General features: G+C 35.6%; 1 protein-coding gene across 1 annotated transcript in view; it reads left to right on the top strand.

Annotated features, from left to right (window-relative positions):
• Positions 1–16670, top strand: part of LOC131191126 (contactin-4-like) — a 721863-nt gene that overhangs the window by 576434 nt on the left and 128759 nt on the right. The window contains exon 11 of the mRNA XM_058168934.1: positions 10464–10614. Coding sequence (XP_058024917.1) covers positions 10464–10614 — 151 coding nt within the window. The remainder of the gene's footprint in view (positions 1–10463; positions 10615–16670) is intronic.

The following is a 16670-nucleotide window of genomic DNA, read 5'->3' on the forward strand; positions in this document are numbered from 1 at the left end:
AAAGTTTCTATTGCCTTAAATCATTTTATTGCCTCTAATGAAGTCATTAATGTGATATTAATTAAATTCCAGAAAAGTTGATCCAAAGCATTTTCTGAAAGTGAGTGAGATTGCTCCTCTGTGTGAAATGTTTTATGTCATAATTTACTACTATTTATTCTTAGAAGGATAATTTGCTTCTTTGAAATGGAAGAAGTTTTACTGTGTATTATCTAACATAAAGATGGATATGTTGTGGGGTCCATTGCATGTAAACACAGATACAAACATAGATACAAACCCAGTTTTAGAACATATCATGCAGATATTTGATTAATGTGATACACATATCTATAATTCCCACTTTTCTATTTTATTTGTTTGCTTGCTTGTCTTTTTTTGAGGTTTTTATGGAATTTCTTTCTTTCTTTCTTTCTTTCTTTCTTTCTTTCTTTCTTTTTGTTTCTACATTTTGTATTTTTTTATTCCTTACTGTAAAACTTTCTAATAATTCAATAATGAAAGATTTGAATTGATTATATTTAATTCACTTAAATACAGTTATTTGATTGTCTCCCATGTATAGCAATTAATAACCAGTCTCTTCTGCTGCATTCATAAACACAATTTTAATATTAAATTATAGATACGGTGACAACTTTTAGAGATGCTTAAGAGTTGCATGTAGCCTTGTGGTCTTAGTTCTACCTTGATGTGATTACTGAAGCCTGAATTGAGTGTAGTGTTTATCTCAATAGCAATAATTCTGTAATGGATTATTAAAGGACTGGAGTAAAACCTCAACAGATTCTGGCAAGGAGTCAATTGCCACTTTTTGCTTTTACACCTAACATTTGTGAAATATGGTTGTGTTACTTGTGTTGCTGTGAGAAAGCTATTAGGTGAAACAAACCTAAGATTCAATAAAAGGCCACCATATAAATACCACACACAGAACAGCCCAAAGCACACAGAGAAATTACCTGAGGAGGAGTTCCAGCATGAGTCCGAAAACTCAGAAGACGAAACCTCTGATCCCGGTGATTGATCCAAATTGGATCCTTCAATAAAAAGGTTTCATTTTTAAAACAGTGAATAAAGTTTTGATTAGATTGTTACATGTTTGAAAAAGAATGTTCAATAACAAAACTTTTATCTTCTCAGAAGATTTAAAATATTTTCTAAGCAGAATTTTATTTCTTGCTCATTTTAAAAAAATAAATAAATAGATGTTTTCTGGGAAAAACACATCTTTCCACTTCTTCAGGAAGAAAGAGCAATAGAGTTCAGCAAAATAGGATCCATAGTGGAAAGTTTTTATCTCATATAAGATTATTTCATATAAAAGGAATCTGAAGAAAACTCTGGATGCCTCTAAAATCCATTAAGTTACCCCAGGGAGTTCTCATTTAGCAATCACAATTGCAAGTGGCAACTCCTTTGCTAATTGAAGTGGTCACTAAGTGCAAAATCACATTGTCCCAGCTGTGTTTTCCTTTTCCCCATTACTAGACCCCTTGGACACCACAGCGATAGCTGGCTCAAAACTGACAAGACTAATCATTTCATACCTTTAGCTTTTATTTTCCTCCTAACCATTTCCCCATCCTTTTGAATGCTCACCCTAGCACTGGGATAATTAACAAGAAAGAAAATTGTATTTGTTTTTACATTTATTGGAGAGGAAGGGATTATAAAAGAGTATGCGGGCACACAATCGAAAGCAATGTGTTGGTATTGGCAGCAAACAGACTGGTATAGTCTATGCCTACTAACTCTCTTGTAATTCCTTCTTATCAAATATCCCTGTTCAGGTGACGGGGGGAAGGGTTGGATCAAGCACAAGAGAGATTGCCTATAAAAATTGCTTGTTTTTTTTTTATTCCTTCACTCCAAGGAGAGAGATTGGAGAAAAAATGGATTAGAAGAGATAAGCAAGCACAGAATGAAGAGTACACTAGGCTATTTGCATACTCATGTTTGTATACACTCATGACTACCAGCTCCAAACATTTTGATGGGTATTTCCTCTAGTGAACCTTCTTCCTCTCTTTTATGCTCTTCTTGTCCAGTCTCTTTCTCTGCGGTGGTGGTGGGGAAAACAAAGGTCAGACACACAGCAATTTGTACTGACTATAATGATAATCATGTGACTAAGAGATAGCCCCATTGTAACTTTGAACAATCAATGAATGAGACTGTGTGTAAGTGACGACTACCTGTAGTATATTATTGTATAGCAAGTGCGGGTTCCAAATCCCGTCACTACCAGTTTGCTCATGCGTGTGTGCTTATGCATGCGCGCAGCGCTTTTGCACATGAGCACAGAGCCTCCCGCTGTAACCGCTACCGGTTCTCCTGATCTGATGCGAACCGGTACCAACCCACCACTGACTTGCAGAAATACACATTATGTATAATGTAAAAGCATTCAATTTTGTCTCATGTTAAATTGTTTATAATACCTATAAAAAGTTTGGCCTAAGCATAAAGACGTAACAATGAAAATAACAGTATTTCTACATTTATTGCTACAAAGGAAATATCATATACACAACAGTTCCTAATTAGTTGAAAACAATTAAACATACTAGAATAAGTGGATAAAATGCACAACATTTTTCCAGATATCCATGTTAAAGAAATCAGTCTTGTAGGAAGCCTTAAGGAGGATAAGATAAGACTGTATAACCAGATCGGTGCAACCACAGAGCTGCAGTAGCTAGATCTCGGTATGATCCAATTATTTAAGATGTATACTAGCTTGAAAAGGATAGGCCGTTTTCATCTCTTTTTTTTTAATTTGAATTTATATCCCGCCCTTCTCCGAAGACTCAGGGCGGCTTACACTGTGTTAAGCAATAGTCTTCATCCTATTTGTATATTTATATACAAAGTCAACTTTTGTTGCCCCCAACAATCTGGGTCCTCATTTTACCTACCTTATAAAGGATGGAAGCTGAGTCAACCTTGGGCCTGGTGGGACTTGAACTTGCAGTAATTGCAAGCAGCTGTGTTAATAACAGACAGACTTAGTCTGCTGAGCCACCAGAGGCCCAATCTAATCTCAGACTTTCCCAACTTGATTTATTATTTAAATTTTATTTATTATTTGATGTAGTTTTTGCTTAGAAAACAAAATCAGGAAATGAAATGTATTCAAACCCTGGGGGGGGAAAGAATTTCACATATTAATGGTATTTGAAAGGGAAATTGTCAAGAGGAAGAGGTTTGTATTTTTTTAAAAAGTCACAATGATCAACAACTCTAAAGATAATTTCATTTTGATGTATATTCATATGCAAATATTCCTTTGAAAAAGATACGGCTTTCAAAGCACAATCAATTTGGGCAACTAGCTTTTTATTTTTCTCTGTTGTGCGCAAGCTATTAAAGTCCCAAATATAATGATTGTAACTATGGTTTTTGATAAAATGTAAACTTAGGGGGGGGAAACATTAAAAAATAATTCTTTACCTTCTTTAGCAACCATTTGCAAACACAATGGTGTTTTTTTTTCCAATCATTTTCCAACCAATACTTGCACTTATGATGAAATTTCATGAACCTGACACCAGATTGCAAGTAATTCTGGTATAGCTGCCCAAGAGAACTTTATCTAAATGAAATGGCAGCAATAGCAATAGCACATAGACTTGTATACTGCTTTACAGTGCTTTACAGCCCTCTTTAAGCAGTTTACAGAGTCAGCATATTGCCCGCCAACAATCTGGATCTAACTCCCTCTCTTTCTCTACCACTCTCTCCCTCCCTCCCTCCCTCCCTCCCTCTCGTATTAGTAACAAAGTTGCTGGAATGGACAATGATTGCTAAATGAGGAGAAGGTACATAGGTTCTTAATATAATGAGGTGGACCTGAAAATATTTTTTCCCATACAGATCAATCTTTTGTTATAAAAAGATGTATCTTTATTTATTTTTAAATAAAATAATCATTCAACAAAACTATGTGCACAAATACAGTTTGTCAAATAAGATATATTCTGTATTGCATAACAAAGTAAAGGGAAATAAGAGCCTAATTATATTTTGTTAAGAGATAGCCATCATTATTATTTGATATTTGAGCCACTGGCAATCTAAAAACCTTAGTGTCAGATCTGGAAGCCATCTTTCTACTTTTGTTCCTTCAGGCCTGCCGCAGATTCTACTGTGGGAAAATGGGAGTGGGAATTGTATAGAGTGAAGAAGATAGGTAGTCAAAATAGACTTCTTTTAGAAAGTCAAGGCCATTGTGCTGAGAAGCTGTGCTGAGAAGAATGAGGAGGTATCTTCTGGTCTGGAGAGTACCTGATTGGTTTGTGTGATGGACATGTGGGTGAGGGGCAAGGACTTGAACTTTCTCTTGGGTGAGGAAAACCTGGAAGCTCTCAGATTTGGGTTTTCCCAGATGTGTCAATATGACATCTCCAGTAAAAGTTAGCTTTGAGGAACTTCAAGCCTCGGAGTTTGATTTTGTTGGGGGCATTAGTTGGAACCCTGAAACTTAGACAAACAACATGCTGAGGATGTCCATATATTCTTCATATATCCAAATCATACAATGAACATTTCTTTTAAACACAGTGATTTGGTAGACTGCTCAATACTAAATTGTCTGAATAGTTTCCATCTTACATTCATCTTTTTCAGGATTTTATGAAACCCTAGTGGATTATAAATATTTATGATTCTCACTAGAGTACCATGCATTGGAACACAGGTAGTCTTTGACTTATAACAATTCATTTAGCAACCAAAGTTACAATGGCACTGAAAAAAGTGATTTATGACCATTTCTCATCCTTATAGTCACATGATCAAAATTCAGATGTTTGGCAACTGACTCGTATTTATGACAGTTGCACTGTCCCGGGGTCATATAATCACCTTTTCTGACCTTCTGACAAGCAAAGTCAATCGAGAAGCCAGATTCATTTTACAACCGTTTTACTAACTTAAGAACTTCAGTAATTCACTTAACAATGGTGGCAAGAAAGGCTATAAAGTGGGGCAAAACTCACTTAACAACTGTCTCACTTAGCAACAGAAATTCTGAGCTCAACCGTAGTCATAAGTTGAGGACTACCTACGTATTACTTAAATAATTCCTTTTGAAGCAGAATCTTGGAAATAAAATTCAAGCTTTTTATCTGATGTTAATGATGCTAAAGATATATTCTTGAGATAACAATAAATGTTTTTTGATTATAAAACTATGCTTAGAAACTTATTCTACAATCTGGATAGGACTATCAGTTTAAATCTTTTCAAAACACAACATTTCTATTCACAACAATATCAATATTGTCCTAGCTTTGCCATTATGTCTGCCATAAAAGGAAAGTAGTTGCTAAGTAACAAACATGTCAGAAGGAAATCCATTATAATGAAAATACAGTACTGATTGGCTGGTTGAAGAAAAGGTATGTCCCCCTAGTCAGAAAAACAATTTTGAATGTAAGTTTGCAGTATGTTTGTATAAGGAGATTTACATCAATTCGTTTAGTGACTGTTCAAAGCTACAGCGGCGCTGAAAAAAGTGACATGACCATTTTTCACAGTTACAACCTTTGTAGCATCCCCATGATCATGTGATCAAAATTCAAATGCTTGGCAACTGGTTCATACTTACGACCATTGCTGTGTCCCAAGGTCATGTGATCACCTTTTACGATCTTTTGACAAGCAAAGTCAATGGGGAAGCCAAATTCACTTAACAAGCGTGTTTCTAACTTAACAACTGCAGTGATTCACTTAACAACTGTGGCAAGAAAGGTCATACAATGGGACAAAATGTGCTTAAGAAATGTCTCACTTAACAACATAAATTTGGGGCTCAATTGTGGCCGTAGGTTGAGGACTACCTGTGTTAATTTGGGGGGGGGGAAGTATTTGGAATTTTAGAGAGCACATGAATTTAATTCTACTGAGGGCAATAAAGGTTTGAGGAATATTTTGCCAGCCTCCCCTCACTGGAAATGAGAATTCTTTTCCCATCTCTGCTACCTCCAAGTATCAAAAGTATAAATTTAAGGAACTGTTTATACTGAAGGGCTGCTTAGCATCTGTGTTACTGTTCTAAAATGTTCTAATAACATAATTTTTTTTTCTAAAAGACAAGCCTTTTCAGTTTGATTTTTTTTTTTTTGCCAGATGCTGAATTAAGTGGCATTCTATATTAGGAAATAATTTTTAAGTGTTTTGTCCTTGGTTATTGAGCCATGGTATAAAGCTCCCTGAAATATATTTCCATCTTGCGCAAAAAAACAAAACAAAAGAACCCACCACTCCCTGAAATGATTAGATGACCTGACATTATTAAATATTAAACATAAAGTTCTGTAGTGAAAGCACAGCAGGGAAAAAGACTATTATATTTAGAAGGTTTTTAATTAGAGAGCACATACAACGATATACTCTACTTCACTTTGAATGAAGTAACTACAGTCTCTCTGGTAATACTGGTGTTTGCCTTTTTCCTAATACAGAAAGAAAGAAAAAAGGCTTAATTGTAATTCTTTTATATGCTATCTTTCTGTCTCCTCATTCACAACATTATTCACAGCTCTTATCTTTGCCGCTTGATGTTCAGCCATAATGTCTTCCAATCTCCTAAGTGATTCTGTGATGGATCACTTATACTGTGAGCCTGTAAATCTGATGGGAAACATCCTTGAGCTCATGTTTTTCAGTGGATGTTTAAATCATTATTACTACTCAATGCTAGACCAGTTTTCCCTCGCTAGATGCTTGATATGACAAACGTTCATATCAAACGTTTGCCATTGTGGACCCTGCAGCTATTGAAGAAAAGTTGATTCATATTACATCAGGGAAAATACACAATAGATCTCCTACTAATCACCTAGAAACAAATTACGGAGAAAAGGTTTTCTCCAGGTCTGCTTTAAATCCTCAACCCCAGAAGCTACCAAACTCATTTATTGCCTCACACTACCTTATAACTCTTTAGGAGCTAAGCTACTGTGCAGTCAGCTTCTGAAAAATCAGTTTTTGGATAGGAGAAAGCAGTGAACAATTTCCCCTTTTCCACCTCAATAAAAGATCTAGTTCTGAAGGAGAAAATGCTTCCTATGGGCATAATAAATAATTGTTAATTTGTAGAATAGAATAGAATTTATTGGCCAAGTGTGATTGGACACACAAGGAATTTGTCTTGGTGCATATGCTCTCAGTGAAACCATATTTAGATATAAAAGTGAATAAAATGGCGCAATACAGACATTAACTGGATATGGGGAAAGGACCATATAGAGGTATAGAACTAGTACCGTGTTTCCCCGAAACTAAGACCCTGTCTTATATTTTTTTGAACCCCGAAATAAGCACTTGACCTTATTTTCAGGGAGGTCTTATTATTTTGGGGCGCGTGGAGGAAGCCAGAAGAAATGGCGGGGATTGGCTGCACAGGCGTTTAAATATTTTCGGGAGGGCTTATTTTTAGGGAGAGCTTATTTTAGTGCATGCGCTCAAAAACCTAATTGGGCTTATTATCAGGGGATGTCTTATTTTAGGGGAAACAGGGTATATATTTAAAAAGGGAATGTGCAAGATTTTTATTTTTTTATTTTTATTTATTTGTCACAACAGTATATATAAGCATAAACATGAAAATAACTATATAATATATAAGCATATATGAGCATAAGTATGTAATAACTATATTAATTGGATATAATGAAAGGAAACAGTAGGACAGGAATGGTAGGCACGTTTGTGCTCTTATGCACGCCCCTTATAGAACTCTTAGGAATGGGATGAGGTCAATAGTAGAGAGTTTTTGGTTAAAGCTTTGGGGATTTTGAGAAGAGACCACAGAGTCAGGTAGTGTATTCCAAGCACTAATAACTCTGTTACAGAAGTCATATTTTCTGCAATCAAGATTGAAATGGTTAACATTGAGTTTAAATCTATTGTTTGCTCTTGTATTGTTATGATTGAAGCTGAAGTAGTCTTCAACAGAAAGGACATTGCAATAGATGATTCTATAAGTTAAGCACATTTATTATATTTATTTAAGCACAAATATGAGTTAAACACAGGTCTTGTTGCAGTCGGCGGAGTTCTAAGTTTATCTAAATTCAAGATTTCAAGTCTGGTGGCATAAGGTATTTTGTTGTATTCAGAGGAGTGGAGAACTCTTCTTGTAAAATATTTCTGGACACATTCAATTGTATTGATGTCTCAAATGTGGTATGGGTTCCAGACAGACGAGCTGTATTCAAGAATTGGTCTAGCAAATGTTTTATAAGCTCTGGTTAGCAGTGTAGTGTTTCTGGAGAAGAAGCTACGTAAGATTAGGTTTACAACTCTTAAAGCCTTTTTTGCGATGTAGTTGCAGTGGGCTTTGGCACTTAGATCATTAGATATGAAAACTCCAAGGTCTTTAACAGGGTGGGGGTCATCTGTAAGGTAATGTCCATTGAATTTGTATTTAGTGTTTAGATTCTTTTTTTCCAATGTGTAAGTCTTTTTGAAGGGTAGTTGTATTGTTGGTAGTGCTAAATATTTTGACATCGTCAACGAAGAGAACACAATTACTTTTAATATGGTCACAGAGCTCATTAATGTATACTATAAAGAGTGTTGGTCCAAGAACACTGCCTTGGGGAACGCCGCTATTGACAGGAACAGGATTTGATTGGGCACTGCTTATTTTGACTACTTGTTGTCTGTTTGACAGGAACGCTGTTATCCAATTGTGGAGGGGTCCGGAGATGCCGTAGGATTTTAGTTTTAAGAGAAGTTTGTCATGTACCACTGAGTGAAAAGCTTTACAGAAGTCTATGTAAATTGCATCTATCGTTTTGCCTTGATCAAGATTAGTAGTCCATATGTTTTTGCAGTGAAGAAGTTGTAAGTTACATGATAGTTTTTTTTCTGAAACCAAATTGTCTATTAGAGAGTAGATTGTTTGTTTCTAGGTGGAGGGTAATGGATTGGTTGATGATAGATTCCATAACTTTACAGGTGACACAGCATTGATTTAATAATACTAGATGAATCACATTTTAGTCCTGGGGTGGCTATGGTTGGGGGTTAAAAAGAATGAAGATGCAGGAAGAACTGTGCAACCAAAGCTTCATGCCTTTTAAATATGCATCACAAGCATATAAAAAGGGTCATCATGTAGTCCATCTGCCATTTTGTTTTTCTTTTTAACCTTTCTGCAGATGTTCCTGTTCAGTCCTATAGTGTATCACATTACTTTATTTAATAATAGTTCTTTGTGAAATGTGTTAAGACATTGCAGTAGAATTACTTTAGTTGCAGATTTGAAAGTCTAAATTATATTCACAGTAAGTTGCCATTCACAATTAGTACTGGTTCCTTCATTCATAGATGTTATTTGTCACTTCCTAATCAGTAGCTTTATTTGCAAGAATGGAGGCAGAGCACAGAGATTAGATTGGATTGGATTAGATTAGATTAGATTAGATTAGATTTAGAATAGAATAGAATAGAATAGAATAGAATAGAATAGAATAGAATAGAATAGAATAGAATAGAATAGAATAGAATTAGTTGGAAGAGACCTTGAAAGTTTTCTATTCCAACCCCCTGGTTAGGCAGGAAACCTTGTACCATTTCAGACAAATGATTATCCAATCTCTTCTTAAAAACTTCCAGTGTTGGAGTATTTGCAACTTCTGGAGGCAAGTTGTTCCACTGATTAATTGTTCTAATTGTCAGGAAATTTATCCTTGGTTCTAAATTGCTTCTCTCCTCGATTAGTTTTCACTCATTGCTTCTTGTCCTACCATCTGGTGCTTGGGAGAATAGCTTGACTGACTCCTTCTTTATTGTGGCAGCCCCTGAGATATTGGAACACTTCTATCATGTCACCCCTAATCCTCCTTTCATCAAACTAGACATACTCAGTTCCAGCAACCATTCTTTATAAGTTAAGATAAGAATTGCTTCTGTGGAAAAAAAAATGTTTTGTGAAGATGTGGGCTGATATTAAAGTTCTGGCTGCATTATTTCATTTGTGATAGTTATTTTACATACACAAGTTATTACCTAATGTTATAGTCATGAGCAACCATGAAGGTCATGAAATTCCTAGGGAACCACATCCAATGTTTAGTATCACTGAAATTAACATGTAGAAAGCATTTCATAAACACATTGTTTTCCATCCAATATTTAATTGGTGCAAGATTACAATCCTTTCCAGTGATTACCCAGAACACAATGTTCATTGTCCTAGCTGATTTGTCAACCTCTGGAATAGCTTTTCAGGAATACAGAGAATGTACCAGATAAATTAGTTAATGAAAACTGATGTCCCACTTCTTTTATTTATCTCTTTTAACTGTGGTTTGGGGATATTCTGCAGGTTAATTATGTAAACCAATAATTATATATTCTGAGAGAATTCATAATAAATTCAGCATTTGTATCAAGACAATTTGATGGCAGTTTTCATTAATTCTGAGTTCTCTGTTATCTTTCAGCTGTGGGTCCAGATTTCTCCAAAACCTTCTTAAAAAAAATAACGTTTGTTAAAGTTGGTAGCGATGCAACCATTGAATGTAAGCCTAAAGCTTCTCCAAAGCCAACTTTTACTTGGAAAAAAGGAAAAGAGATCATAAAGGAAAGTGAGAGGTAATGTATGAAAATACAACTTGTATTGCTATTGAGAGTTGTGTTCCCTTCCTTGAAATTTGGCTTGGGAAAAAAAGTAATTAGGAACTAGTATTCAACTTGTTGATAAAACAAACTTACACAGAGTATGTTGTCATTCTTCAGGGTTTTTTTGAAGATCACTATTTTTACTTGAAATTATTCCATAAATTATCAGAATACAATCTCTCTGAAACTGCAGCTACTTGTCATTATTATTCAGCTTTCTCAAATTAATTATTGAGTAACATATTATAAAGAAATGATTGGCAGCTATAAAATCTGGCAATGTACTCCAAAATCAATCAAAATCTTTCAGATAATTCTTTGTAATGTGCATAAAGAAGTAAATATACTAGATGTATTTATTAATCTGTTCAAGTAAATGTTTCTTAAATGGATTCCTTTTTCTCACACTTTTAACTTTTAAAAACTATGGAAAACCCCCAAAGAGCTTTTGTATGTAGGAATTATATTAATTGAAATTTACAGTATCAAAATGTCAGGTGCGAAAGAGCGGGTCCATGGCGGAAGGTCCAATTAAATTGATTTACGCCTATCCACAGGAATATTTTCAATTAATGGTTAGCACCTGCTAGGAGTTAGATAAGGGTCAATAGAATTCAGGGGGTGGGGACGGAGTTAGCTCACTTTGAGACTACGTTGAGATACTAGGCTGATCCCTCTTTTAACTCCGCCCTTAGGTTCTGCCAATCCTTACCCTATAGATGCATCCACTGCCACTATTGCTTTTTGCAATTGTCTGATAGGATTTTAATATTTTATTGTTTTTCAAAATAGGCTGCCAATTAGTTGTGATTTCATGGACCTTTGAGAAAGTCTTGGAGGACTCACAGGGGTTTAGGACCACAATTTAAGAAACAATGAACTAAATAATGCCAAAAATACCTTACCCTCAACATGTTTCATAACTGCCCTGGAACATAACTATTTCTATTCATGTTTCATATAATATGTAAATTTATTTAATAAATTGTGTTTACCTGAGATGCTGCTTCAGGAATTCTAGAACTTGCTGAATCATGTTATGTATATTAATATAGTACTATTACCTGAGAGAATAGAGTATAATGTTGAATTATTACATAGTTATACATTACAGCTACATAAAGGGCTCAGTGGCTAAGATGCTGAGCTTGTTGAACGAAAGGTCGGCAATTCAGCAGTTAGAATCCCTAGTGCCGCATAACGGGCTGAGCTCCCATTACTTGTCCCAGCTTCTGCCAACCTAGCAGTTCGAAAGCACGTAAAAAATGCAAGTAGAAAAATAGGGACCACCTTTGGTGGGAAGGTAACAGCGTTCCATGTGCCTTTGGCATTTAGTCATGCCGGCCACATGACCACGGAGATGATTTTGGACAGCGCTAGCTCTTCAGCTTTGAAACAGAGATGAGCACTGCCCCCAAGAGTCAGGAATGATTAGCACATGTGTGAGCAGAACCTTTACCTTTACCTTATAGCTACATAACAACAAATTAAAAATATTATATATAAATCTGACTGGTACTCAGTTTAAAATTTGAAAAACAAGATGTTCTCCCAATCTATGTAGTTTTTAGGAGAGCAAATAATAGATCTTTAATAGCACCACTTTTATTTAGGAATAATAGTCATGATGGTCACAATCATGCAGGCAAAGTTGTACAACTATTATTAATAGATTAATGGCCTCACTATTCCATTCCACTGCACAGCCAGATGAGATAAATTTGTGCATTAATTATTTAATGAGGCCATGGATAATTAAATGTATACTCGATCTTCAATCTAAAAAGTTTTAAAAACTTAGAGAAAGGCTTAGTGAAAGATAAGCATCTGTACAGATTTTCTAAATGTAAAGAGTTGCATTGAGGTCAGACAAATAGGGAGGGTGTTCCCTTTGTCTCAGGCAATCTTTGCCCCATGGTTCATTGTTCAGTTTCATTGTTTTTGTATAATGATAGCAACTTTGTAGGTATTTTGTGCAGTAAAACATCTCTCATGTTCAAAGGCTGCCTCCATGATAAATTAATCCCTTACTAGCTGAGTGGAGGAGGGAGCAAGGAATTGTAAACTGGGAAATTGTGAAATTTTATTCCCTCAGGACTCATGGGAGCCAGAGCCATTCTGTATATTAGCATATCAGATGTACCTTGGTTCAAAAATGGTTGCCCTACGATGCCCATAGATAAAACTTTTAGAGAACTTAGGTAAAACTTAAGTTCATAAGGCTTTGCCACAACAGAACATCCTTGTGGAATAGTCAGGAAAACATAACTAAGATGTAATATAAATATTAAAACAACAGATGAAAATATTCTCCTTGAAGGGTTAAAAAAATTGTTTTCTATCACCCTCAAACCAATACTGTTTTTCCTTTCAAGTGGGTAATTCTTAAACTATTATAAGAAATTATGTTATGCAAATAAGTTATTTTAAAAGTTTCCTTCAATATCTAAAGCTTGTTTAATATTCAGTTCTGGAAAAAAAGGATTGAAAATTAGAATAGAATAGAATAGAATAGAATAGAATAGAATAGAATAGAATAGAATAGAATAGAATAGAATAGAATAGAATAGAATAGAATAGAATAGGCTCAAGTTACAGAAGGATCTTGACAGACTTGAACATTGGGCACAATCTAACAAAATGAAATTCAACAGTGAAAAAAGTAAGGTTCTACATTTAGGCAAAAAAAACCCCAAAATGCACAGGTACCATATATGTGGTACTTTGCTCAATAGTAGTACCTGTGAGAGGGATCTTGGAGTCCTAGTGGACAACATTTAGATATGAGCCAGCAATGTGCAGCAGCTGCTAAAAAAGCCAACACAGTTATGGGCTGCATAAACGGAGAGATAGAATCAAGATCACGTGAAGTGTTAGCGCCACTTTATAATGCCTTGGTAAGGCCACACTTGGAATACTGCATTCAGTTTTGGTCGCCACGATGTAAAAAAGATGCTGAGACTCTAGAAAGAGTGCAGAGAAGAGCAACAAAGATGATTAGGGGATTGGAGGCTAAAACATATGAAGAACGGTTGCAGGAACTGAGTATGTCTAGTTTAATAAAAAGGACTAGGAGAGCAGTGTTCCAATATCTCAGGGGTTGCCACAAAGAAGAGGGAGTTGGGCTGTTCTCCAAAGCACCTGAAGGTAGAACAAGAAGCAATGAGTGGAAACTGATCAAGGAAAGAAGCAACTTAGAACTAAAGAGAAATTTCCTGACAGTTAGAACAATTAATAAGTGGAACAACTTGCCTGCAGAAGTTGTGAATGCTCCAACACTGGAAATTTTTAAGAAAATGTTGGATAACCATCTGTCTGAGATGGTGTAGGGTTTCCTGCCTGGGCAGGGGGTTGGACTAGAAGGCCTCCAAGGTCCCTTCCAACTCTGTTGTTGTTATTATTGTTAATAGAATAGAATAGAATAGAATAGAATAGAATAGAATAGAATAGAATAGAATAGAATAGAATAGAATAGAATAGAATAGAATAGAATTCTTTATTAGCCAAGTGTGATTGGACACACAAGGAATTTGTTTTGCTGCATACGCTCTCGGTGTGCATAAAAGAAAAGATACATTCGTCAAGAATCGTAAGGTACAACACTTAATGATAGCCATAGGGAAACAGTCTATATAAATGTTAAGGATACCAGCAACAAAGTTACAGTCATACAGTCATGAATGGGAGGAGATGGGTGATAGGGATGATGAGAAGATTAATAGTAGTGCAGATTTAGTAAATAGTTTGACTGTGTTGAGGGAATTATTTGTTTAGCAGAGTGATGGCATTCAGGAAAAAACTGTTCTCGTATCTAGTTGTTCTGGTGTGCAGTGCTCTATAGTGTTGTTTTGAAGGTAGGAGTCGAAACAGTTTATGTCCAGGATGTGAGGGGTCTATAAATATTTTCACAGCCCTCTTTTTGACTCGTGCAGTATACAGGTCCTCAATGGAAGGCAGGTTGGTAGTAATTGTTTTTTCTGCAGTTCTAATTATCCTCTGAAATCTGTGTCTGTCTTGTTGGGTTGCAGAACCAAACCAGACAGTTATAGAGATGAAGATGACAGACTCAATAATTTCTCTGTAGAATTAGATCAACAGCTCCTTGGGCAGTTTGAGCTTTCTGAGTTGGCGAAGAAAGAACATTCTTTGTTGTGCTTTTTCGATGATGTTTTTGATGTTGGGTGTCCATTTTAGGTTGTGAGATATGGTAGAACCTAGAAATTTGAAGGTCTCTACTGTTGATACTGTGTTGTCAAGTATTGTAAGAGGTGGTGAGATGGGAGGGTTTCACCTAAAGTCCACCACCATTTCTACGGTTTTGAGTGTCTTCAGTTCCAAATTGTTCTGGTCACACCACGAGGCTAGTTCTTCAACTCCCGTCTATATGCGGATTCATCATTGTCTTGAATGAGACTGATCGCTGTTGTGTCATCTGAGAACTCCAATAGTTTAACAGATGGATTGCTTGAGATGAAGTCATTGGTATATAGAGAGAAGAGAAGTGGAGAGAGCACACAGCCTTGTGGGACCCCTGTGCTAATTGTACAGGTATCTGATGTGATTCTGCTTAGCTTCACCTGCTGCTTCCTGTCTGTTATGAAGCTTATGATCCATTTACAAGTGCGTTCAGGTACCGCTAGCTGGTTTAGCTTAGAAGAATGTCTGGAATGATGGTGTTGAATGCTGAACTAAAGTCTACAAAGAGGACCCTTGCATAGGTCTTTGGAGATTCAAGATGTTGTAGAATGTAGTGCAGAGCCATATTAACAGCATCATCTATTTGCTCGGTATGCAAATTGCAGTGGGTCTAACAGCGGATGGTTTTCAAGTGAGGCAGCACTTGACTTTCAAAGGTTTTCATAACTATAGATGTTAGAGCAACTGGTCTGTAGTCATTCAGTTTTTTGATGGTGGGCTTCTTAGGCACTGGGATGATAGTAGAGCATTTGAAGCAAGAAGGAACATAGCACATCTCTAGCGATTTATTGAAGGTAAATATATTTATATTTATATGATTGTGCAAGTTAATTTCAAAAAGGCACCCATGCAAAATGGGGGGGAAAGGCTGTTCTGCATCATGTTCTAATTTCTGTTTACATGTTTAAGGAGAGGTCCTAGAGATGTACAGAATTTCATTATCCAGTGAAAAACATTTTTCCTAGAATATTAGCAGTACAGTGTCATATTTGAACTGAGTGTCTAGACAAAGTAATAACATTAATTTTATGGTGCATCTGGCTCTTCTTTTCTGGAAGCTGCCAAAGATAGCAAAATAGAATCAAGTCTGATCAATACTTTCTCAAGATACCAAGATTATCTTGGATAGATAGATGATAGATAGAGATGGATGGATGGATGGATGCTTGGATGGATGGATGGATGGATGGATGGATGGATGGATGGATGGATGACCTTAGATTTTGGATTATTTTCATGAAGTAGAATTACGGTTTCTTGTAAAATATCTAAAGGTATCTCTTAATGGTATTTGAAAGCTATACTTTTGCATGAAGAATTTTGCCCTGGAGTACAGTTACACAATTGTACTCATTAAAGATACTTCATCACCATAATAATAGAAATGGTCTCTTGGAGAAGTAAGTGCCATCAATACTGCAGAAAGTAAATTATTTAATGCTATGAAAAAGATCTACATATATTATAACTCAGAACTTTGCTTCTAGAAATAAAGAGTAATTATTCATAAGCATTGATTTAAACCTTAGGTGTTTAGCCTTTACTTTCTTCATTTTCTCAATAATTTCATTAGGTATTATACAATGCAAGTAAAACTTATACAACTACAAAATAAACAAATATTATATGCAGAAAAAGAAGATGAAAATAAAAACATAGTTTTTATTTTTATCTTCTTAATGTTCCTTCAGCCCCAGGAACATTAGGACCCTATCACTAACTCTTAAAATAAAGCCAAACATCTCCTCATTCCATATCTTCCTCAGTTTAACCCTTCCTCTAAAACCCCATGCCTCCCTAATTTATTAGAGTTTATATTATGCAAATAAAAT

Source organism: Ahaetulla prasina, chromosome 2 (assembly GCF_028640845.1).
Source record: "Ahaetulla prasina isolate Xishuangbanna chromosome 2, ASM2864084v1, whole genome shotgun sequence".
NCBI lineage: Eukaryota > Metazoa > Chordata > Lepidosauria > Squamata > Colubridae > Ahaetulla > Ahaetulla prasina.